At 44.0% G+C, this 27,331-nt stretch overlaps 1 protein-coding gene across 2 annotated transcripts in view; it reads left to right on the top strand.

Annotated features, from left to right (window-relative positions):
• LIPM (lipase family member M) overlaps positions 1-27,331 on the top strand; it is a 30,799-nt gene that overhangs the window by 1,137 nt on the left and 2,331 nt on the right. Inside the window, exons 1-9 of one of the 2 annotated variants that reach the window (XM_029931688.1) lie at positions 9,381-9,485; positions 10,859-10,964; positions 13,465-13,582; positions 18,016-18,214; positions 19,285-19,394; positions 21,625-21,761; positions 22,536-22,682; positions 23,906-23,977; positions 25,496-25,567. In XM_029931688.1, the coding sequence (XP_029787548.1) occupies positions 10,866-10,964; positions 13,465-13,582; positions 18,016-18,214; positions 19,285-19,394; positions 21,625-21,761; positions 22,536-22,682; positions 23,906-23,977; positions 25,496-25,567 (954 nt within the window). In that variant the 5' untranslated portion in view covers positions 9,381-9,485; positions 10,859-10,865. Of the gene's footprint in view, positions 1-9,380; positions 9,486-10,858; positions 10,965-13,464; positions 13,583-18,015; positions 18,215-19,284; positions 19,395-21,624; positions 21,762-22,535; positions 22,683-23,905; positions 23,978-25,495; positions 25,568-27,331 lie in introns of those variants that run through there. The other variant, XM_029931687.1, reaches the window with a different exon arrangement.

The raw sequence follows: 27,331 nt of genomic DNA, 5'->3' as shown, positions 1-27,331 counted from the left end.
AAGAAAAAGGGCAAAGAGAGATGTTCTGGAAGGGGAGTAATTTCTTAAAGAGGAAAAAAAAACAAATGAGAGTATTTTTTCCTAGAATATTTAGATAACTTTATAGATATTCTCATGTCGCATTTTTCCATCACATAAAGATACGACACATGGACAGTTCTCAATGTGGCAAAACGGGGAGGGTCTTTTCAAAATCTTTGCTTTATTAGAGAAGTCTCCTGGTAGGCACCCTGTTGATTGAATCAACACAATCATATCGTATGGCCTTAGAGTGTCTGCTTCGGCTGCCCACACAGGTTATTAGATGAAGAGCTGCCAAGTGTCCTGCTGGCTCAGTGCTGCCACACTGACAGTGCATGAGCACGGCTTCAGAGCCAGGGCCAGGCAGGTCTGCCTAAACCTGACCTTGCTAGCAGGTGCTGCTTCAAAGAGTGCAGTCTGTTGTCAAGGTCACCGCCAGCTTCAAACTCAGACATTTTTCCTGAAATGTGAAAAAGCAAATTTCCAAGTAGTCAGATTTATGTTTAGTCTTCTCCACCTCAAGCCTACAAATTCATCCCAGTAAAAATGGCAACAATAAATACCAACAACGTATTACATGGCTTCCGGATGCCAGGCACCACGCTGCATACCTCATGCATAATATTTGCTTTAAAGGCTTTACAACAATGTTGCAAAGAAGGTGTTATTATTCATTTATAGGTAGGAAAAGGGAAAATCAGAAGATCGTCCAACGGCCCATAGCTGGTGAGAGCAGAGCTGGGACTTGAGTCAATTGAGCCACCCAGGCACCCCTAAATGTGATCTCTTTAAAAAAGCAGAGTTGAGGGGCACTTGGGTGGCTCAGTCAGTTAAGCATCTGACTCTTGATTTTGGCTCTGGTTGTGATCTCACGGTTTGTGGGATCAAGTCCCAAGTCGGGCTCATGCTGATAGTACAGAGCCTGCTTGGAATTCTCTTTCTGCCCCTCTCTCCTCTCATTGCTCTCTCTCTCTCTCTTTCAAAATAAATAAATAAACTTAACAACAAAACCCAGAGTTGAACAGCCACGCACTTTGGCCCCCGCCATTGAGGGTACAGCGCTTACCACTGCTGGGCTGTGTCTCCAGTTGATCCCTTCTCTCATCCAGGCTCCCTCTCTCTGCATAAGAATATATCCTGCTTCATGCTACCCTCCCTAATCCCACACCCCAAGTATGGATTCACCGAGCCTGATTCTCCCCAGAGCTCCAGGACTAAATAGATCCCCAGCCACGGCGCTCCTGCCTGCTAGCAAAAGTTCCAAACTCTCAAAAGGGGAAAGTATGAGACATTTTCTAATTCTTTTAATGAAGAAACTAGATATAATGTTAGAAAAGAGATTATAGAAACCATCTCACCCAGTGATTTTAAAACAATTTTAGAACAAAAAATCTTTTCCAACAAAAAATATTACATAAGGCTCCAACACAAACAAAATAAATGAGTAGTAGATAGCTAGTCTAAGCTTATCATGTCAAAATCACATTTAGGGGCACTTGAGTAGCTCAGTTGGCGAAGCATCTGGTCCTTGATTTCAGCTCAGGTCATGATCTCCTGATGCCTGGGTTCCAACCCCGTGTTGGGCTCTGCCCTGATAGCGCAGCCTGCTTCTGACCCTCTGTCTTCCTCTCTTCCGACCCTCCTCTGCTCTCTCTCTCTCTCTCAAAAATACATAAACATTAAAAATTTTCTTAAAATCCATTTATAATCTTCAGTCATCATGCAGTGATAAAGATGGATCGACTTTGAGAATCCCCAGAACTAGAAATGATTATAAGCAAGCATTCTTGGTTATACTTTAGTGCTCTATTTTGTTGAGTTATACGATATGTTACAATCTGCACAAAAATGGGTTGAAGTCATCATTGTTTTTAAACAATTAAGGAGTTTAAAACAATCTCAATTCTCTTCAGTTATGTCAGAGAGCTGAGGAAATGCCACTCTAAGTTGCTGGCACGACTTAATGACTAATGACTTAAGGCGCCCCCTTCCGGCTGATTTATTACCTATGTGAAAATCCTAGGATCCTCCTTTTTTCTGATGTCATTCTCAAATTGCCAGACCTCCTGCCCCAGCCAGAATCCACACACTCTGAGTGTGGCTATGGAGAGAGTTGTGAGTCAGTGCTCAGACCAGGGCTCCTGGGACCCTGATCGTCTCCATGGTCCATGAGCACGGGAAGAAATAGCCCTCCTGTGCCCACCATCCCATCTTTAGCTAGATCTGGATGACAGATCGAGTGGGTATAGATGTCACCGAGTCCCTAAGCTTTCACTTTCTTTTGCCAAAATGCTCTCCACCAGGGCCCTGTGTCTAACTAGCTCTCAGGTTTTTTGTTGTTGTTTTTTTTAATAATTCTTCCAACCCAAGTTATCTTCCTTCATGATTTGCAGGCACACATTCAGGTTTTGTCACTTCACTTCAAATTTTCCTTCCTTCTTTGACGCACTCTTCAGGTAATCAATCTGATGATAGATACAATGAACTGGGAATGCTAACATCTAAGGACATCAGGGTGATTGCTTCTTGTTGTTGCTTTCTAACTGATAAGCGTGCCTAAGAAAATTATTTTGCTACATCTGAAGCAGTTTTGGAAGTTCAAGTCCTTCACTGTGCTTCTCGGAACTCTTTTATTGCTGGGTTGAGTGGCCTCATATACTAACCATCTCAATAAGTGAGGAAAAGTTCCTTTATCAGAGTATTTTGCAAAATGCCTCCGTGGGCAGCATTAGGTGACTCACAGCACTTCCTTGGCATCGTACGGACCACATCCATGTGATCTCATTCTCTAGGCTTATATATTGTTTGTTAAATGCAACCCAGACATATGATACTTAATTAATGTTTAAATCCATTTTGAGATGAAAGAAAATTGGACCCACATAAACTATCATTAGCAGCCAGAGAAACGAGCAACCCGCGTGCTTGTTTCTTTCACTCCCCCCTCCTTGATTTTCCCCTATAAAGTTTTAAAACCTCAGAGAGGTCGTGGTTATTATGAATCATCTTTTTACAACATTTTTTTGGTGCTGGTGGATACAGGGAAATCGTTAACCCCAAAAGTCCCAGTCCGACTTTATCCTCAGGATTAAATTCCCTTCAGGGGAAAGAGCCATTTCTGGAGCTCCTACTCCGGCGGACAGGATGTCCAGCTCATCCTCACAACCATTCAGTTCACCTGATAAAAGTACAAATCACTGGGTCCCCAACCTGGAGATGCTCACTCACTCAGATGTCCCTCCGTCTGACTCTCGTGAATAGGGGAGGGAAAGTCAGCTTTGAAAACTTCCGCCCCACCTGGTCTGCTCACAGCCAGAGCTCTGAAAAGAGCTCACAATTAGTATATGCAGCTGTCATTCAAAGGAACAAACAATGTCAGGGAGAATAAAATATTCCTGTTGTGGAGCGAGCCCAGGAATGTCAGTGTCAAGTCTCTGTGCTGACAGCTCAGAGCCTGGTGCCTGCTTTGGATTCCGGGGCTCCCTCTCTCCCTCCCCTGCTCAAGTCTTTCTCTCTCTCCTTCAAAAATAAATAAACATTTAAAAAATAATATTTAAAAAGGGATGTCTGTGTGAAAAGTCACACAGCCAGCTCATCATGACCATTAGCTCCTCTATAAAACTACTTTTGGAGACTTTATCAACAGATACGAAAATCCAGCAATTTAAAATACTGCTTTTAAAACATGTTCATATACCTTTTCCAAGTAGAATTTTTTTTCTCAGACCTATGTTCATATGCCACAATGGCTCTAAGACAAGATTTCATAGTCTTGTGAAATCGAATGAGGTTGACATTTTGAATGGGGAAATTCTTTGCAGTATGTGCTGTATGTGCTGGATGCGGGGAGGGGCGGTCACTGCCTTGTTCCTTGTTTATTTAGCAGTGTCTCTGGCCTCTGCCACTAGATGCCAGTAGCTTCTCCCCTAGTAGTGACAACCGAAAATGTCTCCAGACATTGCCAAACGTGGAAACAAATTGCTCCCAGCTGAGAAGCCTTCCTCTGAGAAAATCACGTAAGCTCTCTGAGGCTTCCAAAGCTTGTAATAGAAGATGAAAAAGCAAAGATCACATGCATGGCAGTGGAATCAGACAGAAAAGACTATAGGGTAAGTTTTACTTGTAAAATGAAACAACTACTGATTTAAAAAATCCAGATTCCATACCCACCCATATGGAAAAATGAATTTCAAATGATCTGGAGTTCTAAACAAAAATCATTGGGAAACTATTGGAAAATATATAGAATATATTTATATAACTTTGGGGTAAAGAGAATTTGTCTTGGAAAAAAAATCAGAAAACTTAGAAGCCCAAAAAGAAAACTTCACGAGGCTTGATTCCATAGCATATTAACGTTTCTGTAAAATGGAATAAGAACTAAAGAAATCAGCATTTTAGAAGGAGAAAAAGAGAAAATATTTGTAGGACATATAACAAACTAAAGATCAGTGTTCATAAAAAATAAAAACCTAGCAAATCATTTTAAAACGGCAGAGAAAATAGGTTAATAATTTGAAAGGGTAATTCGTAACGAAAAATCACTAGCCAAAGCACATGGAAATTTCCAAGGTTCATTGTACCTCCAAAACAATACAAACAAAAATTTTAATATCATCTTGATTTCATCAGATTGGAAAAATTAAAAAGATTTATGAAATGGGATGCCTGGATGGCTTAGTCGGTTAGACATCTGACTCTTGATTTAGGCTCAGGTCATGATCTTACAGTTCTGGGCTCAAGCCCCATGTCGGGCTCTGTACCAGGGTGCAGAACCTGCTAGAGATTTTCTCTCTCTCCACTCTCTGCCCTCTCCTGCTTTCTCTCTGTCTCTCTGTCTCTCTCAAAATAATAAGAAATCAAATTTAGGAAAGGCAGAATCAATAAATGAAGACATGAAGCAACAATCACGCACATGTCTTATTATGAGAATTTCCACTGGGTCTATCTTTTGGGGCCCATTTAGCAGTTATCTGTGAGAATGTACAAACTATATAACCTTAGATCTAGTATTCCCCGTCTTCCACCTATCCTTTAAAAATACTCTTATATGTGCACACAACAGGTGGCTATGAGGGCACTCACTATGGTAGTGTTGTGACAAGTAAGCCGTGCAGACAGAGGAGAGCCAGCCATCAGCATTGAATGGTTGGGGCATCCTCATATCTCGATCCCCACACTGTGGCTTTTTGCAGTCGTGAAATTGAATGAGGTAGGTTTAAAATATTGAAATGAAAAGGACTTTTCTATGACAGAAATTTCCAAAGCTATATAGAAATATGGAAACATATACATCGCTCTGTAAATAAATATATTTATTCATGTAAATAAAGCTGCATGTGTTTTGTATGTATAATTATGTGTGTATGTAAACATATAAAAAGTATCTTGGAGGTGACACATCAAATTATTAATGGGGATTAACTTCAGGAAGAAAAGATGAACATCTAATTTTGTGTGCTTCATAGTATTTCAAATTTTGTCACAAATATGTATTCTGTGTAACATGTAATTTTTATTTTATGTGTTTAAATTTTTTTAATGTTTTATTTATTTTTGAGAGAGAGAGAGACAATGTGAGCAGGGGAGGGGCAGAGAGAGAGGGAGACACAGAATCCCAAGCAGGCTCCAGGCTCTGAGCTGTCAGCACAGAGCCTGACACGGGGCTCCAACCCAGGAACCACGAGGTCATGACCTGAGTTGAAGATGAACGCTCAACCAACTGAGCCATCCAGGCACCCCTTTTTATTTTTAAGGTTTTTTTTTATAATTTATAAATGAAAGTCAGGACGGTGAGCTCAATGATTTCAGAAGTCTGTGATTTCAGCTCTAACAAACTATGGCTTAATTAATCCTGGGTTGGAAATAAATCTGAAAAGATAATCCACCAAGCTTCTCTCCATATCACAGGATCCTTCGAGAAAAAATAATAACTGTTTCTTAAGCCTACACATGTGCTTAGCCCGTGTGTATACGTTTTCCCATTTATCATCGTGACCCTGTATTTTCACTGAGGTGCTGAGAGGTTGAGGGGCTCACGGAAGATCACGAGCCCAGCAAGGGACAGAGTCAGGAGTCAGACTTGGACCAGCCTTCAGTGCCTGTGACTGTGGCTCTCCACACCAGATGATTCCTAGTTTTACTGGTTGGTGGAGAAACTGGTTTATTTCATTCTTTTTTTTTTTTTAATGTTTATTTCTTTTTGAAAGAGAGGGAGACAGAGTGTGAGTGGGGGAGGGTCAGGAAGAGAGGGAGACACAGAATCTGAAGTAGGTTCCAGACTCCGAGCTGTCAGCCCAGGGCTTGAACTCATGAACCACAAGATCATGAGCTGAGCCAAAGTTGGACGCTCAACCCACTGAGCCACCCAGGCGTCCCCAAAACTGGTTTCTTTTATAAACATCAGGTCAGGCAGCAAAAGGCCCTGGTGCAGGAGCACTGCCAAGCATCATAACCACCGTGATCTGCATGAAATAAAATGCAGTGCTGTGCTCAATGCTATTCTGCACAAGCATTGCCTTCTTCTCTCACTCAACCCCCACAGCAGCCTGGGAAGGAGGTGCCATCACGTTAACGTGTTTCAAGGGAGGACACCGAGGCGCAGCAAAGGTACGAAAGTCTCCAAGCAGAAAGTCACACATGCAACCAGTGTAGAAGACCCCAGCCTGTCCCCCCACCACAACACTCAACCAGTAGACAATTGCCCACAAACAACAGCCCTGGGAGTGTTCTGTAAGGAACCTCAGCAACAACACAGTGTAACAAATAACCTGATATAACCACACCCGACAACAAAGGAAGACATCTTGGTTTTGCCTGCATCACCCCGTCCCGGAAGCCGGCATTGGCCAGTGTGAAGGGCGAGGTCCCCAGCTAGAGACAGTCCCTCCTGCTGAGAACGAAGGAGGAAGGGAGGCGATGAGATTCCCCAGCCTTTCAGGACACGCATGAGAGACCTGCTTTGGTTTCACCCACCCAGTCAGCCAGGCCAAGACAATTAGAGACACGTGGGAACAAAGAAGAAAGCAGGGTCACCAAGACCAGGCACAACATCAGGACCATCATAGGTCCCAGTCACGGCCCTGCAGACCAAGCTGGCCACTTTTCCCACTAAAGAAACCAGTGGCCACACAGAGCCCACAGACCTCACCAGCTTTTGCTGCGCAGTATTCACGTCCCCAGACCCAAGCCCCCTGAGCACCTGCTCCCCTCCAGTCCCCTGCCCCACGATGCTACAGCTGCAGGACAACAAGTCACCAGACTAGACCCCCACGGCCAACGCACACACTCAGGGCTAGTCCCTCAGCCGTGCTCTTGCACACCACCTGCCAGACGCCAGTCACGGACCTCCGCTGCCATGTGCCTGCCCAATGGGTGATGGTACCGTCATTGGGAGAGCGCAGGGACAGTCAGGGCCCCCGCAGCTGCCCTTGCCACCTGCCCTGCCTCCCCCTGCACTCTACGTGGGTTTGCAGTCGGCCCCTGCAGCTGGCCCCCAGGGTCAATTGTGTGCACAGCACCAGCTCCAGCCATCACTGTCGCCTACCCTGATCCACAGCCCCTGGACCTGCTGAGGACTCCAGCCACCCTTGTCACCACTGCAGACCCCCACAGAGCTCACCTAGGACCACACAGTTGTCGACACCCTGGACCTCAGCAGCCTGAGCCAAAAAGGCATCACTCCCTCCCCGATTCTGTGCTGACACTTATAAGTTATTTAGAATTGAATAACTTCATTCTAACTTAAAACAATTTGTATTTTTTTTAAAAAAAAGAGCCAACCTATGCTGATTCCTAGAGCTGAGAGGCATTGGTTGGTTTCAAAATGAGAATCATGTATCTTCAGACGCGCCAGACCCACTGGGAGGGTAGATAAACCCCAAGGCCATTTGCCTCAAGGCCTGGAGTGTCCTTGAAAATAACTCTCGGTGCAAGAGGAAGGGGTCAGGCCTGAGTTCAAGACAGTACAGAAGTTCCGGATGTTTGATCACAGAGAGAGTCTGCTCAGAGCACGGTCTCAACTTCAGAGAGATTCCACAAACCCAGCCCCCACGGGACTCAGGGCTTCCGCTTGTAAAACCTGTTCAGTGTTGTAACAAAACTCAGTTCAACGTTGAGGGAACGCAGCCCAAAGGTGAGAGCCCTTCAACCCACATCTCAAACGGAAAAGAGGATTTCTCTTCCAGTTGGGGGTTGGTTTGTCTTTTTTCCTTTTTTTTTTTTTTTAACTCTTGTGTTCCCATGAGTTTTCTGTTTTTTGGTTTTTCTCCTGTTTTGTTTGTTTTAACTGTTTCCATTTTTATAGTTTTTACACACACTACATCTTTGCTCTTATGTGATTTTGATATTTAATTGATTTATACATAGTGTCCTTTGGGGGAGACCTATTTTCTTAGTTTCAAAATGGCAAATTATTCCAGATATTGACACAATAAAAACCCATTTTAAAGGACGACAGAGTTTTTTTTAATAGAAACCCCTGCAGATAGATCTCTTGAGATAAACAATCCCAAGTTGGAGGTCACGTTGGAGCAGCTGGACCCCCATCACCCTAATGCTTCTGATGCTTTCCATGTTTCTGAGTTGCTCATGTGGCCAAAATTCTGGAATGGGGAAGAACTAAACTTATATCACGTTTGCTCAAAATGTAACTTTCTCAGCTGGATTTAGAATGTCATTTACCTGCTTCCAAAATGATACTTGTAAGCTCCTAAAAGTCACCCAAGAATTTGGTAGCCAAATTGAGCTGTTATTTTCTCTGCACTGTTCACACCCACGGAGGACACAGTGTATAAAGATTGAAAACAAAACTACCCAAAATATAGGATTCCTTCTGAACTAATCAGGTTTTTGGCACCAATTCTTTTATTAATAAATCTGTGTGATATTCACAAGTTTATTAATCCGATGTGGGAACCCATCTTACCTGAATATATTAGAGCAAATGGGAGTAGATTTCCCAATTTATAATGAAATCACAGAACAATTCTGAATGTCAAATCCAGGAGAGAATGTTTTAAAGAGACCAGTTCCCAGAGACTGACGTCATTTCTTCTGATGGTAGTGAGACTTTGTCCCTGAATGGGGAAGAGGACACCGAAGTGCAACACTGTTTTTTCTCTCCATGTGTTAGTAACACTAACCAACAAATTAAAACACCTGAATGTCAGTTCTGGTGTTACCACAACCTCGTAGGCAATATTGGCCAATCATTTCATGCATTCACTTTTCTAAAAACAAAAGAGCTGCATGGAGTTTGTCTTTTTTTCTAGCTACGTGACATTGAGAAGTCCTAAAAGGGCAGTGGTGGGAGCCAAAGTCTGACTTTGCAGAACCGGAGAGTGAGCACGGAGGGGACGGAGGACATGGGGCTCTGCGGAGTTGGACAGCTGTCCCTGCAGTCCTGAACTAGGTCAAAGGGCCCCTCCGTAGCAGTATCTGATCAGCCTGGTGGGAACATTGAGGTGGGTCCGGGGAAGCGCCTCTGGCTTACGCCGCCACACCCGTGCAGCTGGCCCAGCCCGGGCGAGGCTGAGACTGGGGGTGGTTTTGTCACAGACCCATCAGTCCTGTTCTGGCCGGGGCTCGCTGGCCTACCACATTCCAAGTCTGTCAGTTCGTGTGCTGCTCTGCTCCCTTCTGAAGAGCTGATGTAGGAGTAAAGAAATATATCACTTAAAGTAATGTGTGTTTTCTTACATTCGAACGCATTCTTTCTTACTGTCCTAAGTCTACCCTCCTGGCCTGTTTAAATAATAATAGAAGGGTAAGGAGGGATTGGCGTGACCACACAGTACATCAAACTGGGACATTTAGTTCGTGCAAATAACTAGGCCGCAACTCCTTTTAGTTACTGCAGCCGATTTAATTAGCGGGTGTCCGTCTGATGAATCTCGGCAATAAGCCAGTGGGGCCAGCCCCACATAACACGTTTTGCACATGTCTGTTTAGTGGAGCCACATCAACAAATGGTCTAAATGTGGAAGATGCATTTTCTTCCAATCGATAATCTCACTCATCACTAAAAAAGAGGAAATGTCCTGTAATTTTCTGACATGTTAAATGAAACACCTTATGACTACATCGATCTTCAGTGAAAGGACTGATCACTGAAACCCTAGAAGGTGGCTATAGAAACTTGTCATGTTTTCTGCAGAGCTTGTATCTTTCCACCCTTTGAAGGAAGATTAAATACTGGGGGCGGGGGCGGGGAAGGGGCGCCTGGGTGGCTCAGTCGGTTAAGCATCAGACTTTGGCTTGGATCATGATCTGGCAGTTTGTGGGTTCAAGCCCCCCATTGGGCTCTGTGCTAACAGCTCAGAGCCTGAAGCCTGCTTCAGATTCTGTCTCCGTCTCTCTCTGTCTCTTCCCCACTTATTCTCTCTCTCTTTCTCAAAAATAAATAAACATTAAAAAAAAAACTAGGAAGAAAAGAAAACTGATCTCCCTATGGTTCTTATTTCCGGATGATGGAGAACAGGGGTTTTATGGGCTGTATATGTGTGTGTAGCTCCAGGTTGCATCAAAGAAAGTTCTACACACCTAGAAGGTGAGGATTGGTGAGTCTGAGCTGTGTGAGCGGTAGGAGGAGCCTGGTGGCATTGGGACATCCTGGGCCACATTTCCAGTCTACCTGGTGCTCTTTCCTTCCTGTCAACAACGCTTGTTGAATTTGTCTCAGAATTTGGGGAGGCATCCTAGCTGGAACATTCAGGACTGGATTTTAAACCTGCAGAGCCTTCTGACATTAGAGCCAGTTGTTCTACTGGAAAAAACATAAATGCAGATGTCGGATCATGTCAAAACTCTTGTCAAGAATGTGGCTTGTCTCACACAGGACGGAGATGTGGCTTCTGATTCTGGTGGCATACTTGTTCCAAAGAAATGTGAATTCAGGAGGGATGCCAACTAAAGCGGCGGACCCAGAAGCATTCATGAATGTTGTAAGTTGGGATTTTCCATGCTTGGGGGGGGCGGGGGGGAATGAGGTGGCTCACGTGCTAACTTTTGCACCGTGTGTTATCTGAGTTACGTGTGATATTTATATGCGGTGGTGACTTCTGCGAGCAGAGCGGAGTCCTAAATCAGCATATTGTACTAGGAACAAAGCCAGCATGGGTGTGAGTAAGCCTGCATTCTCCTTGAACAAATTCAGTAAATTTGGGCCAATGGCTTAATCCATTTGCTTCAAGCACAATTTAACTCTTTCCTGGATTCTTGAGTTCATTCTTGGAATTGAGAAATCACCATGGTGTCTTGAGCCACACCCAGACCCTTGATTATTGCCGTCTCCTCTGTGCTCTTTATTCTTCCTCTACTTGCTCCCGTATTAGAAAGGTCTCGCTTCTCACTCCTTCCTGTCAAGACACCTGCTTCTGGTCGCATCCTGTGCCCATTGTAGTCTATTCTCTGTACCCTCTTTTGGATTGGTCACTCGGTTGGCTGGCGGTAAGAGGAACCTGATGAAATCTAGAGAGGCCCCTTCAAGTGGGTAAAACTCATGAATGGCGTGACATCTTTTTAGATACCCACAGAAGTTTTCAGCTTACTTTCGAGTTCTTAGCTGAGCTTAACAGCGTCCATCATTAAGTTGTACGTGTCCCGGAGCAGACATTGTCATGAAAGTGGCAGAGAGATTGTGTCCTCCTCGCTGCCCTAAGCAGTAGGTAGTATCGTCCCCATTTTTCAGATCAAGACACTGAGAATAAAGAGGCTGTAAAGAACATAAATTGGGCCACACCACTGGCAGGCAGCTTGGCTACCAATTTCAGTCCAGGCCTGTCCAAACACAAACCTCATCATTGTGACCACTGTGCAATAAACCCTCCCGGGTGAGGAGATGCTACCTCCTGCCTTCTGGCCCGGCGAGGGGCCCACACACATTCCTCTGCGTTATTACGTGGAGGGAGCCTCTCTAGCCATGGACAGAGCCTCACCCACTGGGTGTGCCCAGCACCAAGCGCTGTCAGGGCCTTAGGAGCCCCAATCCTAAAATTCATTGGCTCGGACTCTGCCATTGAGAGTTTATGCATGGAGAGGCAAAGTAAAATAGGAAATTCATATAATTACTGATTTAGACTCAAAGAAATGGAATACACGTGGTTCAGCGTCTGAACAGATTTGATCCTGTCTACTGATTTATACGGATATAATCTGTCCTATAGTTTGATATACAGCTGACTTCATGCATGTGTTTTTCTAGCTGGTGTTAATAGGTGAGCACCTATTAGGCCCTAGTTACGTGCCAATCGCTAGGTGACAGAGATCGAAGAATACCAAAAGACCCGAGTTCATGGAGCTTTACAGTACAGCAGAGAAAATAAGCACTCGATTACTAATGACAAGAGCAGTGAAATCAAAGAAGAAAACATAAAATAGGGGGACCTAATCCAGGGAATTTTTTCTGAAGAAAAAAAACAAAGGTCTCTTAACCTCAAGTCTGCAAAATGAATAGTAGTTGCTTGAAAGGGTGGGGGTGATTTTTAAGTATAGTGGTCGCTAATGTTTATTGAACACCTATTATGTGCCAGGAAATCTAGTGAGTGGTATATGTGCATTTTCTCTTCACATTCCCTGCAAGAACCCAATGAAGGATACACCATGAGCTTACCTCATGTATAGGTTCATAAGTTGAGGAACAGAGACAGGTTAACTAATTTTCCCAAGACCATACAGCTAGTTTGTGTATCAGTGTTAGAACCAGGATTAAAAGTCAAGCAATGGTCTCTCCTCACTACTAGACCCCTTTTCTCATGTTCTGCACTGGGTATTTCAGCCCTGGGGTCTCTTCTCTTGGTCCTTTTAATGCAGCAGCTGATAGAAAAAATTCCCTCTTCTGAGTGATGGCAGCGGTTAGGTATAGTGAAGATACGGAGGAGATTTCCAAAGCCTCATATTTTACAAAGACCGTGTACAGGTGGTAAGTGTATAGAGTGGGTCCTTCACCAGGGGTCCGCTCATAGGCAACAAGCAAGAAATCAGGAACTGCGGAAAGTATATACACAAACATGCTTGTGTGCCCATGTTGGCATTCCTTCTTATAGTTCTCGAATTCACTGAGGGATCCTTGACCCGAAAATGTTAAGAACTACTGCTCTTGAGTCTGTGTTTTTTATTTTGTTTTATTTTTTTATTTATTTAATTTAATTTTTATTTTATTTTTCTTTATTTTTCTATTTTATTTTGTCTTTATTTTATTTTTCTATTTTATTTTCCTTTGTTTTTATTTTATTTTAAGAGCACAAGCAGGGAAGGGGCAGGAAGTAAAGGAGAGAGAATTTTAAGCAGTTTTGTGCCCAGCACAAAGGCTGACCCAGGTCTCAATCCAATGCTCCTGGGTTCATGACCTGAGCCAAAACCAAGAGTTGGATGCTCAACTGGCTGAGCCACCCAGGTGTCATGGGTCTTTTTTAGAGCTGAAAAGATGCTGTGCTTTTTCCTTAGAGCGAAATCATCCAACATCAAGGCTATCCCTGTGAGGAGTATGAAGTCATGACGGAAGATGGCTATATCCTTTCTGTTAACAGAATTCCTCAAGGCTTAACACAACTTAAGAAGACAGGTATGGTTGCAACATGGCGGCCTTCCCTACAGTAATGACTTCCTTGTGGTTTGGGTATGTAGAGGAGAGTCTGTGTTCTTGTTACAGACTGGGGCCCATTGTTTGGGCCAAAAGATAGCTTCACTACCCCTGTAATCTCCATCACCACCACCCCATTTATCCAAATATCCCCAATTATCTTAAAGAAACATAGTGTTTGCTTAAAAAAAAAAAGACATTCCAGAAAGGTCCATTTCTTGACCCCTTCTAGCACATAACCTATCTCCAAACTCTTCTTATGCAGATCATCTTAAATATTCACTGATGATCTCTTGAACAGACCATACCAGCCCTGCTCTTGAAAAATGTAAATTCCAATATGGCACCCTGTGCCCACACTTGCACACTCTGTATTCCCCACCCAAGTAGCACCTTAAGTATTTCAGATGTTGCCCAAGTTCTCACTAATTTTTCTTGAGAATCAGGCAACACATGTACATTTAAAATTTTTTGATACCTTTCTTCAATTCATATAATCACATTTTTTGTATATGGGATTTTTGGCTCATGCTGGCTTTTAAAAAATTCTCATTCATTACCAACGAAAGTGTGCCCACTCTCTATCTCCATTTGACTCTGTTCCTTTGAATACTCTAGCTCTACTTGTATAACAGCAACTACATTATTTCATTATTTGTGATGAATGCAAATGATATAATTTCATATTCTGTTCTTTCTAAATGCCAAGCACAATGCTACGTGTTTTATTTGCATTTGTCTCACTTAACTTTCACAATCATCCTAAGGAGCTGGCACTCACAAAGGCTAAGTAACTTGTCCAGAAAGTCTATGCTAGCACTTGCTAGAATATTGCAAAACCCGCACTCAAATCAGGATCTGTCTGCCGCTCTAGCCCTCGTTCTTAACTAGAACCAGGGAAGGGTGCGTGTATCCTCCTGTCTTCGGTGTAAACAAGTGTTAGGGTTCTGTGGTATTCCAGTTTACACTTGGGCAGCTCTTTGAAAACCAGCTTTTTTATACCAGCTGCACAGCAGTGCCTGATACACGTTGAGCATGCCCCAACCTGAGTGCCGTTGAACTTACAGTTCTCCCTCTGGACCACTAATTCATCAGATAGTGACACAGTCTGCCCTGGCCTTCACTTAGGTCCTCTCTGTCACACTTTTTCCCTAACCACCCCGTTCAAAATAGCAGCCCACTTGCCACCTAGTCGGCTCTAGCCCCTTATCCTGCGTATTTTCCCTGTAGTACCTGCCACCTGGTAGGATAGAGATTTACTTACTGATGACCTGTCTCCCCCAGCCAGAATGTAAACTCATTGGGAACCGGGACTTTATTTTGTTGAAGGCTACACAGCTAGTGCCTGAAAGAGCATCACACACATTCAAGATGCCAATAAATATATATGGAATGAAGGAATGAATTTTATTCGAGTTAACAAATAGCCTGGAGTTGTGGAAAGAACTTTTCACTAAGCCCCACTTGCCCTAGGAGGTAACCCAGGCACGGCTCTTCTGAGCAATCTAGTGACTGCGGCAGTTCCTAAGCATACGGGTCACCTGCAGCCCCTATTCAAGAATGGAGTTTGCTTCCTCATAGCATGTTTACTTGGACTGTTCACTCAGGGCCCACATGTTTGGAGTTCAATGGATCGCCCTGCATTTTTGGTCCAGTTGATGCAGAATACTCCCCTCTAGTGGCCAGTATTGTTTCTGCAGCTCCTGTTGGCCTCTTGGCGTAGAAAATCTGAGCAGGCTGGATGGTATCTTGTTTGCCTTCACTAAAAATGTTTTCTATAATCACAATACATTTATCAAAAAGTATGAAATTAAATGATTGATGTTACTATCTACTGCATATCCCATATTAAAATTATGTCAGCTATACAAAATCCTTTATATTTGCTTTTATCCCTGGTCAGTAATCTAATCCAGGGTCATAGGCCAGTTAGTCGTCATGTCTTTTTGTCTCCTATATAAACTGAAACAATTCCTCAGCTTTTGTCTCTTTTGACTTTGACATTTTTAAAAAGCGTTTTGGACAGTGATTGCAGAACACTCTTCAATTTGGTTTGTCTGATGTTTCTTCATGACGTGACTCGGGTTATACATTTCGGCAGGAATACCAGAGAAGTAGTTGTGTCCTCAATGTATCATATTTTGAAGCTCATGATAATGGCTTGTTCCCATATTTGTGATATTCATTTTATTTTAAAAATATTATTCTTTTCTCTCCAGCTTTATGGATGCATCATCGACAAATCAAATTGTATACAGTTAAAGTGTACAATTTGATGGTTTGCTCTATGGTTTTCATTATGCAATGATCACCATAATCAGGTCAGTTAGCACATCCAACACCTCCAATAGTTACCGTTTTATTTTACTTTTTTTTGTGGTGAGAATGCTTAAGATCTTTTCTTTTAGCAAATTTCAAGAAAAAATGCAATATTATTAACTATAGCCACGCTGCTGTACATTAGATCCCCAGGAATTATTCATATTATAACTGAAGACTTGTACCCTTTGACCAATATTAACCCATTTCCCCCACGCCTCAGCCTCAGTAATCACTATTACGTTCTTTATTTCTAGGAGTTCAACTATTTTTTCTTAGATTCCACATATATGTGAGATTATATGGTATGTCTTTCCCTATCTGACTTATTTTACTTAGCATAGCATCCTCCAGTTTCATCCATGTTTGTCACAAATGGCTGAATTATACACACACACACCCCACATCTTTATGCGTTCCTCAGACAACAGACCCTTAGGTTGTTTCCAATCTTTTAATGCTGCAATGAACAGGAAAGTGTAGGCATCTCTTTGAGATCACACTGATTTTATTTCCTGTGAACATATGTCCAGGAGTGTAATTGCTGGATTATCTGGAGGTTCTATTCTTAATTTGTTGAGGAACCTCCATATTGTTTTCCATGATGGCTGGAGCAATTTATGTTACCACCCAAGGGTACAAAGGCTTCCCTTTTCCCCAACATCCTCAACTTCCTGGTTACTCCTTCTTCTCTCTAAAAGCTGTTGGAACAGGTGTGAGGTGAGAGCTCATTGTGCTTTAGATTTGCATTTCCCCGATGATGAGTGACGTTGAGCCTTTTTCATGTGCTTGTGGACCATCCGTATGTCGTCTTTGGCACAATGCCCTTTCAGATCCTTTGCTCATTTTCAGTCAGATTGGTGTCTTGCTAGTGAGTAGTATTTGGGGATGTTAACTGCTTTTCTGACACATGGTTTGCGAATATTATCTCGCATCCCGTAAGTTGACTTTCCCTGGCAGGATGCTTTAGTTTGCTGAATCCCACTGTTCAGGTTTGGTTTTGTCGCTTGGGATTTTGGTGTCTGACCCAAAAACATCATTGCCAAGACTAACGTCCAGGGGATTTTCCTCTCTGTTCAGTTCTAAGAATTTTATGGTTTCAAGCCTTACATTCAAGTCTGCACGCATTTCGAGTTAATTTTTGTTAATGGTGTAAATTAGTGATCCTGTTCCATTTGGTGATATTAACTTTATAGTAATTTTGTTAAGGGGTATCTGTCAGGTTTTCTATTATAAATTCAATATTTTTCCCTTTGCAACTAATAAATAATTTGTAAGGAGATGCTTTCAGGATATGTAAACATCTTATATCTCTTTAAGCTTTGGCCCACTAATTTTAGTATCCATTGATGATTTTATAATGCCATCAATCTTTCCATATTTTTGATATTTTTCTGTAAATAATAGCTTTTCTTTCCCCTCTAATTATTTGTTTATTCATTATTGATGGATATCAATATAGTCTTATGCATTCTTAATGTATTCACTGGGATGTAATTTACTGTTATCGTTATTTATTTTGAGTCTCAGATTTTCCCATATTTGAGCAGTAGGAGCTCCTTTGAGCAGGCGTATGAATCCTTTTGACATGAAGGGACCATAATCATTAAACGATTATATACATGGCATATGTGGTCCATCCATCTATACATAATTTTATAATACATTATATATACATTTAAAATTATGCAATAATTATATTTATAATTACATAATTATCTTAATCATTATACTATTCTACATCCTGGACACTTCCAATATCCTCTGTGGTGCCCAGACTCATCTAGTGATAATAAAAACTACACAAAGACAACAATGGAAGTTGAACTTTATTGATTTTTTTTCTCTGTGCCAGGCATTGTCCTATCAGCTCCTTGTCCACTATTTTGCTTAACCATTACAAAAATCTTGCTTTTCTAATGAGGAAATCAAGATACAGGGAGGTTGAGTGACCAACCAACACAATCCATCTAGCCAGCAGCTATATCAAAATTTTGAACACAGGTCTGTTGAACTTGAAAGCCCTCGCACACTAGAGGGTAACGAGAAAGGTGGAGAACATGTCTGTCACACAGCTGAAATTCTCTCCCATGTAGGTTCCAAGCCGGTGGTGTTGCTGCAGCATGGCCTGCTTGGAGACGCCAGCAACTGGATTTCCAACCTACCCAACAACAGCCTGGGCTTCATCTTGGCCGACGCGGGTTTTGACGTGTGGCTGGGGAACAGCCGGGGAAACACGTGGTCCCGGAGACACAAGACCCTCTCCATTGACCAAGATGAGTTCTGGGCCTTCAGGTATACACTTTTGAGAGTGGAGGTAGACATGGATATCTTTGGGAGAACCGGGTAAAGAATATGGCTTCTAGCATTTGGATAATTGACCTTGGTTGGGTCATCAATATCTTACCATGATATCCTTAAGTTGCTTTAATTTAACTAGTGATTCTTTGGGGGAAGGATGGGGAGGATTGGGTTTCCCGAGGAGGTGGCTCTGGCTAAGAGGATGAGAGCAGTGGTTGGCGTCAGGCGGTAGAGACTGAGGTGAGAGAAAATGCAGATGCATTTCCTTGTAGATGCACATTTTGGGGTTAACTCCCCCCTGAGTAATGACAAAGACTAGTACCCAGAAAGTGATGAGATCAGGCAACGTTAAAGACATAAGGGAAACTCGGGGTGCCTGGCTGGCTCAGTCAGTTAAATATCCAACTCTCGGTTTTGGCTCAGGTCATGATCTCAGTTTGTGAGTTTGAGCCTCACATTGGGTTCTGTGCTGACAGCATGGAGCCTGCTTGAGATTCTCCCTCTCCCTCCCTCTCTGCCTCTGCCCCACTCACGCACCCACTCTTTCTTTCTCTCTTCTCAAAAAAAAAAAAAGATAAAAGGGAAACTATTGAGTCTTAGGGACCATCAATTTACTAATACATATCTCATATCTTTTTAATGTTTTTATTTAAATTACCTATTGGCATTCAACCTGCTCTTTACCCATTTCATCAGAGAAGGGCCCCCAAAGCATTTTTAATCGTTTCCATACAAATGAATCTGCCCGGCCCTGTGCTGTTCTACTGTGTAACAGGACACCTCCTCGGGGAGGTAAGTCGTGTGCTCAGTAAATATTCACTGATGATGATTCCGGCTCTGGGAAAACATCTGGAGAAAACAGCAGTGTGCAGAGAGCTTGTGGCCCCAGCGGCCCCCATGTGTCCCAGGCGTGAAACAAGTCCACTCCGAGGGTTGTGAGGGCCACTGTCACAGGCCGGCGGGGATGGTGACTCGGGGGCCTGTTTGTAAACCCTGGGGGCTGCTTTTGTTGTTTCTGATTGTAATTTTTCATGTAACTTTGTCTTTCCCCCCTACCCCCATAGTTATGACGAGATGGCTAGGTTTGACCTTCCTGCAGTCATAAACTTTATTTTGCAGAAAACCAGCCAGGAAAAGATCTATTATGTCGGCTATTCACAGGGCACTACCATGGGTAGGTTCGAAGGAAAGCAGGTTTGTATAGTCAGAAGTGCGGGCGGACGGTGTGCGCGTGGGTTGGAATCCGTCATCCGACTCGTCTCCCAAAACCGGCCCCTCCTCTTCAGGGGCTCTGAGGGCTGTGGGAGCCAGGGACTGAGTGGAGAAGAGCTTGCGGTGTGGTCAACAGAGTGAGGGCTTTCGAGGCGCAGAGAGGTGGAATTAGATCACATCTGACTTTACTCCCTCGTAGGTGGATGTCCTGGAGCAAATTATCCAGCCCTGTGGTCTCAGTTTTCTCATCTATTAAATGGGGATAATAACTCCTTCTTAGGGGAGTTAGAGGCCATTTGGACTATTCAGTGGTAATGTATATACGATCTGTGAAGGCAGGGATTTCATCTTCCAGCTGCTTCTGGCAGAGCGTATGTGCGATTCAATACACATCAAACGCGGTCACCACACTACAGTGAAAGTCAAGTCTTTTTCCTTTCCTCCCAAGGACAATGTCTGGAACTTTGTGATGTTGTCCTTTTACATTTGTGAGAAACTAACACACGGCCCCTGCAGGATACAGGTCATCCACTGGGGAGATGGGAGTGCAGGCTGTGGCCTCTGGTCTTGTCTCAAGCCACACCAGCAGGAAAAGTGTGTTTGGCTTAGATCAGGTCAAGGGGAGAGCAGGAGGCGCCCGGTGTGTGCCATGAGGGCAAGGCTGTCCCGGGAGGGCTGAGAGAGCTTTACCTCCACCCTGAGCCAGACCCGAAGGTGAAGGCCAGGGTATGGGATGTAAGAAGGCACATAAGAGCATCTACTGGGATTCAGGGCCTGGGTTCAGTGGGCTTATTTTTATTTGGTGCCCTCTGGCTGATGAAGAGTCCAACTGTCACATTTTCTCCTCTGGAGTCACATTAACTGGATATGGTGATACCCCATCTCACCTCACACTTCTCAGAAAGAAAGTTGAGGTGTTAGCGCCTGCTCTTGATCTAATGTCCAGAGGCCCCTGAGATTCCTCTTCTCTACACTCAGCTTGTCCAGTGTGACATTAAGACCAAGGTGCTCATGATGAGGCCAGATGCTATTTCGAGAAGAAAACAGGGGCAAAAAAAGCATAGGCTTCTTCTAGAAGTCAGCCAGGGAGTTGTTTGTATGGAAGACGTGTACTTGCTCTGCTCAAAGAGAAGTATCATTGGGGGAAGTGAGTGAGAGTTCTCAAACTTGACATTCGAGGGGAGTTCAGAGAGGGTCGTAATGAAGCTGGAATATAGTTTAACGGAGTTGCAGCTCAGCCCTGCCGATAGGACGTACATCTGGGAGCATAAAAACTACGAGTCAGTTACTCTGGGCCTGCCTTTGCCTGTGGCTGGAAAACCTGTTCACGGGGGGAGAAAAGTTGACAAGCAAGTGCCTTCATGAATACTCAGCTTCGGGGAACTGGAGGGAGTCGCGGGATACTGGCTTGCCTCTGCCCAGCTTCCTCGCCGCTCAAGCTGCAAATATCAGAGAGCACAGAATATTTCAAATACAATGACCCTGCCCTGGCTTTAATGATAGCCCCCTTTCTCTCCCCAACACTCCACAGAGATCTCCCCTACACGGTGGTAATTCAGACTCTTTCATAGATGCAGAAACCGAGGCACTGAGGGGCAGGCCAGCATCCCAGTCCCAGTCTAGGACAAAAATGAGAGTTGAAACCCAGTTCACAAGACAACTTAGATTACATGACAGTTTGGGTTCCAGAAAAGGTAGGAGTCAAGGAGAGCAGTGTAAACCCTGCTATCCCAACACCCATTATATTACAGAACGTGCTTGTTACCAATAAAAAAGGTGATTTCTCTAATGCTCAACTTCTTTCACTGTAAAGCAAAGATTTGCTTAAACCACCTTCCTCTCGAGAGTCAGAATTAAATGAAAGAAGAACTACAAATACCTTGAAAATGTCTCTCACATAGTTACTTCTCTCTACATATACATGTTTCAAAGTCCCTACTGTTGGACTCAATAATTCAATTCAATAATGTAAGGAGAACCTGCTAGTTGGAAAGTGTATGCAAGATGTCTTTGGGGCCACAGAAATATTTTGGTTTTGGATGTTTTCCCCTTTCAAGGAGCTTATAGTTCCCTGGGGCAGTTAAGACACCATTGCATCTAGTTACTGAAATAACTTGACCAAAGTAAACTCGGGATTTTTTATGGGTTATAGGATATTCAGTATCCACACTGACATACCTCTTCTCTTGTAGGTTTTATTGCTTTTTCCACCATGCCAGAACTGGCTCAGAAAATCAAAATGTATTTTGCTTTAGCGCCCATAGCCACTGTCAAACATGCAAAAAGTCCTGGCACCAAGTTTTTGCTGCTGCCGGATATGATGATCAAGGTACGTGACTCCTCAGAGAATTCCCTGTCCGTGTTAGAAGGGTCTCCAACCCAGATTGCTGAGACACACAGACAGCCCCGATGTATGATACAAATCGACATCACGATCTTTCGACGTTACGATGGTGCAAAAGCACTCACTAGAAACCATACTTTGAATTCTGAATGTGGCTCTCTTCCTGGGCTAGTGATATTTGGTGCAATCCTTTCAGTGCAGTACCCAATAAATTACACTTTATTATAAAACAGGCATCAGGGCGCCCTGGTGGCCCAGTCAGTTAAGCACCTGACTCTTGATTTCCACTCAGATCTTGAACTCACAGTTCATGGATTTGAGCCCTGCATCAGGCTCCGCATGGACAGTGTGTAGCCTGCTTGGGATTCTCTCTCTCCCTCTCTCTCTCTCTCTCTCTCTCTCTCTGCCACTCCTCCACTTGTGTTGCACTCTCTCTCTCAAAAGAAATAAATAAACATTTTTAAAAATCGCCTTTAAAATAAATTAATTTTTAAAATGGGCTTTCTGTTAAGCGAATTTGCCCAACAGTAGACTAATGTAAATATTCTGAGGATGTTTAATGCCAGCCAGGCTGATCTATGATGTTGGTAGGTTAAGTGTATTAAGCACATTTTTGACTTAGGATATTTTCAGCTTATGATAGCTTTATCGAGGACATAACTCCATCGTAAGTTGAGGAAGATCTGTATGCTTTTAAATTAGACTCACTTCTTTCTAACTATAATGTAATGACTACTATTCCATTTCATATTTTTACAGGGACTTTTTGGCAAAAAAGAGTTTCTGTACCAGACCAGATTCTTCAGACAGTTTGTTATCTACCTGTGTGGTCAGATGATTATTGATCAGATTTGTAGCAATGTCATGTTACTTCTGGGAGGATTTAATGCAAACAATATGAACATGGTGAGTGGAAGCCTAATAAATTCCCAATTTCCACTAGAAGTGACCAGTCTCACTCCCAAGAGCGAGCTACTGCCAGGGGAGACTCAGAAAAATGACATACACCAATAATTCAGTTCTCTTCAAGCCACACTAACACGCAGAAAATACTTCCACACAGGCTGAGTCAAGGTTGACATAAGGGCATCGCTAGATACAAACTTCGTAGATTATGATGGAAGACGGGTGAGAGGGGCTCTACTCTGGTGAGTTAGCTGCCAGACCTCGTGCCCCTCTTCTTTCTCCTTGGGTCCTTCCAGTCTGTAATGTAAGGGGACATCTCAGAATCTCAGTTCAGCTTAGGCCTAGGTACTGTTGGTGGGGTCCCTGGGGGGCTTTCCTCAGAAAGATGGAGATCAGTGTGCAGAATGATTTGAGGTTAGACCCTTGGGATGGTGCCCAGGGCACGGAAGGAGGCAGGATTCCATAGATGGAAAGCATCAAGTTGCTTTAGAGGCTCAATGGGAACCTTGGTTGATATGAAGATCAGATGACCCTTCCAAGTTGTCCCAAATGAGAGTGAAGGGACTGGTCTTTATCATCCTGCTTCAACTGGTCACTTACTACAATGTCACCAGGGGAGACACTGGGCAGGACAGCTCTCTGCAACTGGGCCGCCCCCCCCAAGGAAGTCTGACAGTGGGGTACTGTCTGCCAGTCACAACTCCCAGCAGCGGGGGGCATATGTCTTTCACTCCTCGAGATTTTTTTCCTTCTTTATTAATAATATGATTAATAGCTACCATTTGATAATCATTTATTATATACCAGGCTAAGCAATTTCCTGTAACAATCCTATGAGACAGGTCTTATCAATATGCCCATTTTATACACTAGGATCCTGAGACTTCATGCATTAAATAATTCCCAAATTGAATGGCAGAGGTGGGATTTGAATACAGACCCAATTCTAGAGCCCTCATCGTTAATTACCCTAGGAAAGCGTTTAAAAGAAGTCAGCTGTTTCAGGAGAAGCTCTTCTCAGATGAAAAATATAGTGCCTGGAAATACGTGTAGTGGCATTTCTTAAACTTACATGCATGTGTCTGTTACTGTTCCATGGAAAATTGCTGATAACATAATGATATTCCCGTTTCTTCACCTAACGCCCTGGAGATGTGGTCTTGCCAAGGTGCCCATCTTGTGAGTTTTCCCATGCCCCACAAACCGCTCCTGCTTTGTTACAGAGCCGGGCAAACGTGTATGTGGCTCACACCCCCGCCGGGACATCGGTGCAAAATATCCTACACTGGAGCCAGGTAAGAATGTTGCCGTCGCCGGGTCTTTGTGCGTGTCGTCTGGAGGAGTCGAAGGATGTGCTCGTGACAGCACAGGTGGTATTCACGTTTACGCCAAGATGAAATGTGATCTTGTCAATGCTCATTTCACTGTGGATTCGATTTAGGGCACTGAATCTTTTCAGGACATGGGAGGGAAGACTCAGCTCAAGGAATCTTGAGTGGACCTTAAGAGTGTGACTTCAGGGGCACCTGGGTGGCTCAGTTGGCTAAGCATCCAATCGGCTCAGGTCATGATCTCACAGCTCATGAGTTTGAGCCCTGCTTTGGGCTCTGTGCTGGCAGCTCAGAGCCTGGAGCCTGCTTCAGATTCTGTGTTTCCCTCTCTCTCTCTGCCCTTCCCCTGCTCATGCTCTGCCTTCCTCTCTTTCTCTCAAAAATAAATAAACATTAAAAACAGCTTTTTTTTTTTTAAGAGTGTGACTTCAGATGGTCCAAGTGCGACCTTTTTCTGTCCCTCCAGATGAGGCTGGAGATCACATTTCCATTCTCCTTTGCTGCTGCTCCAGCAGCAGGCTCAAGTGGTAATAAAAATGTGAAGGCAGGACATAAACACCCAGAGAGGTTTTCACAGGAGTCCTTCGTGCTGCAGACTTCACCCGCAGTCACAGAAGGGAGGGTCCCGATACCAGTCACAAGTACCGTCTCTGGGGGCCGCGTGGCGGATCTCGGATCACTCAGAACTGATTCTTGGGCAGTTGGATGCTGACTATCCTTTCACATATGAAGAAACACTGCACCTAATATTGTTCATTAGAGATGGTCCTGCAGAGTCGCATGTAGACTGGCTGTCGAAGTAAGGATGGAGGTAAAGACAGAGAGCCAGAACGTGGTTAAGCTTAGATTCTCATCTACCAAAACCACGACTTAGATGAAAAAGTAAATAAATAAAACTCCGACTTTGTTGAACAAAAAAACCCAGAGGGATCCTCTTGCAAGCAGAAAGTTTTAAGAATTCTGATAAGGACATTTAAAAACCATAAATATGGGTCCTGTGTCTCTAACGACTTAGAGCCTAGTCAAATTGTTCCTCTAAGATCACTGCCGTGTGTGTGTGTGTGTGTGTGTGTGTGTGTGTGTGTGTGTGTGTGTGTGTAGGGAGCGGGGGGGGGGGGGCAGTAGCGGGGGCCGGGCTGAACTGGACTGTACTTTGGTCAACTTCTCCCAGCATTGCCCCACCGCGAGCTCTAGGGGGCGCTCTCCCATCTCAGCCTGCAAGGTCCGTGGGACAGTCATCCCTGCACAGGCCGCTCTGGGGATGCACTTCCTGCCCCTGTAGGACAAGGTGGCAGGTGCTTTCCGGGTACATTTTTCTCCCTGAAAAGGCCTTACTCTTGCCTTTAAGCGTTCCCGAAAACCGTCCTAGCTCTGAATGGAAGACCAGCCTCAGCCCCGGTTCTCCAGTTCCCTCCTGACTACAGACATGGTTGCAGATGCATTTGGTGCATTTGAAGGCCATGTCCATTTGTCTCCTTTCAGGCAGTGAATTCTGGGGAACTCCGGGCATTTGACTGGGGGAGCGAGACCAAAAACCTGGAAAAAGGCAATCAGGTAAGAAAATCAATTGCATCCTTTTTTAAAAAAATAAACGAGAGGGACGTGATAATGACAAGTTGTGTGTGTGTGTGTGTGTGTGTGTGTGTGTGTGTGTGTTTTGTGGAGGCGAAAATAAAATATGAGAATTTAGCCAGCAGATAATAATTCGAACTTGGCTCCATTTGAAAAGAGAAATTCCAAGGCACCTGGGTGGCTCAGTCAGTGAAGCATCAGACTCTTGATCTCAGCTCAGGTCTTGATCTCAGGGCCATGAGTGAGTTCAAGCCCAGCGTTGTGCTCCGCTGGGTGTGATGCCTACTTAAAAAAAAAAGAAAGAAAGAAACTAGAGAAGTTCTCAGCTTAGCCAAGAGGCCTACTGCTTTCATAATGGAGTAGGAGAACTTTCTTGATGAGGTGGGCTCCAGGAGACACTTGGCTTCTAAGGAGCAAGCCTGGGTAGATTCAGTGAAGGGAAGAGTGTAGTCTGCGGTGGTCACTAGAAGGATCCTTTTAGGATCAAAAAACAAAAATAAAAAACAAAGCCATGAATGAAGATGGCAGGGGTGAGGTTGCTTCACAACCCATGAATGAAGGTTGCCAGTTGGTCCTTCCCTTGCTTGACCCCCTGTGTGGTCCTGAGCAGGCTGCTTCCGTTCTGCAGACCCCCATGTCTCTGCTTTTAAAAATTAGTGGACTAGATAACCCTTAAGAGCCCTGCTGGTCACATTTAACGACTCTAATTTATGAGTGAAAAATATGGAAGGTTATTACATTACCTAAGAAAATGCACAGTCGATGCTATAGGATAAAATCAACGCTTGTGGAAAGTTGGAAGGGGCTGTGATACTCTTCTGAGCATAAGATCCCCACTGAAGATGATTGCTTAGCTTGTGTGTGAATGCAAACAAATACTGACCGCACAACATAGAGGCAGAGGGAGTCCGACAGGCCGAGGGCTGCCTCTCAGAGTGTTGATCACACTTCACATCCACTACATGAGTCTAAATGGGACAGACTGGGAGTGCTCTGACCAGCCTATTCTCCACCACAGGACCTTTTATTAGGTCCTTCTTCACTGCTCCCTAAAACATGTCTTTGGAGAAAGCATTCTAGCTTCAAGGTCGTTTTACACACATTAGTGTTTTACATTCTAGAGAAAGGAGCTTGTGGAGCATAGGCCCTAGAAATGGTCGGGGAAAGGAAAGGAAAGCACATGTGCAAAAAAGGTGTCATAGAAGCACAGTACCTTGGAGTTTGACCGTTCCGTCTTTTCACGCGTAAAAGAGAAAAATGTGTTAATGGCATCCTAGAGTGCTCCAGCCTTTCTGTCCAAGTGAGGCTAGAAAAGGTAGATCTGATCACCAAATTCCTGTATGTTTGAGTACGGGGAGATTCCTCACCACCACCAAGCAGTTCGGACACCAGCTGCGGTCCCTCCTTTTAACTCAGATGGGCCACTACCTGGAGATGGCGTCAGATCAAGGGCTCGGTTCCCTAAAAGCCCCCTCCAGCTAGATGCCAATGTCAAGCCCAGGTTGTTCCTGGGCTTCTGACCAACAAGCCATAAATCAGAGATTGTAACAGCTCTCTCCTTGGGTTCTGGTCATTTGCCGGATTGGCTACCAGACCCCCAGAGGGACATTTTACCTACTAGATCACCCGTTTATTACAAAAGACCGTGACTCAACAATAGCCAGATGGAAGAGACGTAGAGCACAAGGTTGTGGGGGAGGGGCAAGGAACTTCCTGCTCACTCTGAGCATGCGCTCTCCCCAATCT

Source organism: Suricata suricatta, chromosome 2, assembly GCF_006229205.1.
Source record: "Suricata suricatta isolate VVHF042 chromosome 2, meerkat_22Aug2017_6uvM2_HiC, whole genome shotgun sequence".
In the NCBI taxonomy this organism is placed as follows: domain Eukaryota; kingdom Metazoa; phylum Chordata; class Mammalia; order Carnivora; family Herpestidae; genus Suricata; species Suricata suricatta.
This window is presented reverse-complemented; position numbering and strand designations above follow the sequence as displayed.